This window comes from Galeopterus variegatus, unplaced genomic scaffold, assembly GCF_000696425.1.
Source record: "Galeopterus variegatus unplaced genomic scaffold, G_variegatus-3.0.2 Scaffold577, whole genome shotgun sequence".
Taxonomy (NCBI): domain Eukaryota; kingdom Metazoa; phylum Chordata; class Mammalia; order Dermoptera; family Cynocephalidae; genus Galeopterus; species Galeopterus variegatus.
The window spans coordinates 1,506-5,569 of record NW_007726688.1 but is presented as its reverse complement, the minus strand read 5'-3'; the positions used below and the strand labels follow the sequence as shown (position 1 = coordinate 5,569).

Sequence of the window (4,064 nt, the reverse complement as noted above, 5' to 3'; positions counted from 1 at the left end):
GGGATCCGAACCCTCGGACGGGAGCGCCGCCGCGCTTCCCAAGCGGCGCACTATCCAGTGCGCCACCGGGCCGGCCCAGAACAGAATTTAAATTTTAAAAAATTAAAACATAATGATTTCCATTCCTCTCAGTATATTCCCAACAGTGGAATAGCTGGGTCATATGGTAGATCTATCTGTAATTATCTGAGGAACCTCCATTCCATTTTCCATAAAGGCTGCACCATTTTGTAGTCCCACCAGCAGCACATGAGAGTTCCTCTTTCTCTGCATCCTCACCAGCATTTGTCATTCTCAGTCTTTTGGATATTAGCCTTCCTGACTGGAGTGAGATGGTATCTCAAAGTGGTCTTGATTTGCATTTCCCGAATGCTGAGTAATGTTGAGCATTTTTTCATGTGTCTGTTGACCATTCGTATATCTTCCTTTGAGAAATGCCTATTCAGCTCCTTTACCCATTTTTTAATTGGGTTATTTGGTTTTTTGCTATGAAGTTGTTTGACTTCCTTGTATATTCTGGATATTAATCCTTTGTCTGATGTATATTTTGCAAATATTTTCTCCCACTCTGTTGGTTGTCTTTTCACTCTGTTGATTGTTTCTTTTGCTGTGCAGAAGCTTTTTAGTTTGATAAAATCCCATGTGCTTATTTTACCTTTAGTCGCCTGTGCTTTTGGGGTCCTATTCATGAAGTCTGTACCCACTCCTACTTGGAGCATTTCCCCTATGTTTTCTCTAAGGAGTTTTATTGTTTCAGGATGTATACTTAATTCTTTAATCCATTTTGAGTTGATTTCGGTATATGGTGAGAGAAGGGATACCTGTACTCCAATGTTTATTGCAGCTCTGTGTACAATAGCCAAGAGTTGGAACCAGCCCAAATATCCGTCATCAGATGAGTGGATAAGGAAAATGTGGTATATCTACATAATGGAATACTTCTCTGCTATAAAGAAGAATAAAATACTAGCATTTGCAACAACATGGATGGACTTAGAGAAAATAATATTAAGTGAAACAAGTCAGAAAGAGAAATACCACATGTTCTCACTTATTTGTGGGAGCTAAAAATAAATAAATAAATAAACACACAAACAAACATAGGGTGGAGGGAGAAGAAGACACAACAATTGCAAAAATTCCTTGAACTTTTTAAAACAAGTGAACAGATATGATGGAAGTGGGAAGGGGAGGGGGGAAGAGGAATGGGTAAAGGGTCATGAAAATCGACTACAATGTATATTGAGAAGTTAAAATTTAAAAAAAAGAAAAGAAATTAAAACATAGTAAACAATAAAATAAATTTTTAAAACTTATTAAAATGTAGCATTCACCTTTATTTTCTGATGTCTACACTTGTTTTGCAGGTACTATTGAAAGAGAAGAGTACTTCTATGCCCAATACAAATTCCATGATGTAAGTTTATGCATTCAGTACTTGTTGTGACATAATAGTTCATTTTTTTTCTGGAGAAAAATATGTTCCAAGATTCTTAAAAACAAGGTGTTTCAAAGTGCTGACAGTTCTCCAAATTACATTACATTATATACATATGTGTATTGCCATCATTTGTTTAAAAATTCTTTTCTTCCCTCTGTAACAGAGAATGCTGAAAACCACTATAATTAACAATGGCTATCACGGAGTTAACACTCTGGCATGTGACACTGTTCAGATCCTTGGTTTGACTTCAAAGCCAAAAGTTATTTATATGAATGGAAAAATCATTCCAAGCAACCAAATACAGTATCATTCTAATATGGTAAGGTTTAAACACTATTGACTTACAAGGCAAATTTCTTTTATTAAATCCATTCATTTTCCTTGAATGCTCCCTCTTTGCAAAAACCATGATAGATCACATTTCTAAAATAACTGTTTGCATATTTCTGAAGCTCAAGGAAGACCATAAGCATACAGTTATATTTCTAGATAAAAATGTGCCCATATCAGGGCTAGGAACTTTGTTGGAATAAATGTCACAGACAATATCATGCAAGGCTGGTGTGTTCTCTGGCAAGTGTCATATAAAGAATAAATGGGAAGCTAAAATAAGTGAGAATAAAGGCTTATAGAAAATTGAAAGTGGAAGGTTCTGGAGGGACTGTATACCAATTATGTCATTTAACAGATAATTCATTTAACAGAGCATCCAGGGAGGTGAAGCGATATATCAAGGTCATATACTCTTAATAATTGATAGACTGAGTCTTAATCTTGAAACTACTGACATATCATGCTTCTTTCCATTTAATCTATTCTATTTGAAAATTAAACATATTTAGTAAGCTGCTGCTAAGAGCTTGAAAGTGTATATGTGTTATAGATACATGCTTACAGATAACAAGACGTGGTTCCCACTCCTGGAGAACTTAATGAACAGCATGCCAAATAGACACCACTGTCCTACAATGGAAGGAGGGATCTAGAGATTTCAGTTTCCCAGAAGCTCCCAATGAGTGTCTAATACCTTATCACACAATACAAATGTCATGGTCTTTACTAATACAGAGCATGGCACAGAGCTCAAAATACTGAATTTTCTTTTTTCTAATGAAAAAATAATTGATAACAATGTCGTTTGAATAATAACCTATTCAAAACTTACCTTTCTCCAATCGAGTGAATTCTCTCTGTGACTGGGGAATATTTTTGAGTAAACTGCTTGATATTTTAATCATAACAGTAATTCTTTACTTGAAGTTTTATAATTTACAAAACATTCCTAGAAACATTATTCCCTTGATACTCACCATGCTTCTGAGAGATAGACATGTACGGCTAGCATTATTACCCAGATTTTAGAGAGGAAGAAATAATGTCTTAGAATGATCTCATGGTTAGTAATGGAGTGGTAGGAAACCTGAGCTGCCCTCTCTGTTTGCTCTGTGCTCTTTCTCCTTTTGAAGCTCTCTGATAAACTAAAAGCGGTTGTTTGGGTCAAGAAAACAAAAATAGCTTTTTTGGGAAATTTGTTTAATAAATTTTTGTTTCATGTATGTGTGTAGTTGACCTTAAAAAAAAAGAAACAGAAAAAACTTGATAAAGCTCTGTAGGATACAGAGATCACTTTTGAAAGAAGTAAGTTGTTTGATTGTGGGATTCTATAGACTTATAATAATAGGGTCTACATATAATTTACTCTAATATCTGTGAGTGTCTGAATACATACATGTTACATATATTATATATCACACTCTATGCATATTATTATGTATAAATATGTAAAAGTTGTCCTTTGATCCTTGGTAACATTTGATTCTCTTTATAGAATCATAAGTTTAATTCTGATTAATTAAATTTCTTTACATTGGTTTACTTTCACTAATTTATTTTCTCTCTCATCTGTTACAGAAAATTACTTTAAGGATATTTCAACCCATTTCCCAGGAAATGACCATTTTATTTCTTTAGATTAAAAAATTTTTTAAAAAGAAAAAGTAGTCATAACTTATCCACAACAGTTAAAACTTATTTGAATATGGAAATTGTTTAATTTAAAAAGCAATACAATTAAAATATTACATGTATTAAAATTTTGTGTTGTCTGTGTGTATTACCTAAATTCTCTGACAATATCTCTTACAAAAGCTGGACAAAATGTTACATAAACTCCCTCAGCCTTATAAATTGAAATGCTGAGCTGATAAATAAGATTATACTTCATGGTCCTCAAAGCAAGCCTTTGAAAACATCATTGTGGAATTTTAGTTGAGGAGAAGGTTTGCGAACCTAATGAAATTTGGCAGATCTCTGGCAAAAGGTAGCTTTTTGTAAATTCTAACTTTTCAGCAAAAAAAAAAAAAAAGTTGGAACATATATTTGATTTTCATTTTAGATTACCTGAATTTTTTTCTTAGGAGTAAAATAATAAGATATAATTTGTTTTTCTGACTTGAAGAAATCTCTGAGCACAAATTTGCTAGTGGGAGTCAGGCATCTCAAGAAACTTTAACTTTTCGGGCCGGCCCGGTGGCGCACTGCTACAGTGCGCCGCTTGGGAGTGCGGTGGCGCTCCCGCCGAGGGTTCGGATCCCACATACAGACCGGTTCCCGCTCACTG

General features: G+C 34.3%; 1 protein-coding gene across 1 annotated transcript in view; it reads left to right on the top strand.

Annotated features, from left to right (window-relative positions):
* Positions 1-3,537, top strand: part of LOC103588492 (putative maltase-glucoamylase-like protein FLJ16351) — an 87,936-nt gene extending 84,399 nt beyond the window's left edge. The window contains exons 18-20 of the mRNA XM_008570174.1: positions 1,368-1,417; positions 1,605-1,763; positions 3,356-3,537. Of these exons, the coding sequence (XP_008568396.1) occupies positions 1,368-1,417; positions 1,605-1,763; positions 3,356-3,415 (269 nt within the window). The 3' untranslated portion in view covers positions 3,416-3,537. The remainder of the gene's footprint in view (positions 1-1,367; positions 1,418-1,604; positions 1,764-3,355) is intronic.
* The last annotated feature ends 527 nt before the right edge of the window (positions 3,538-4,064 follow it).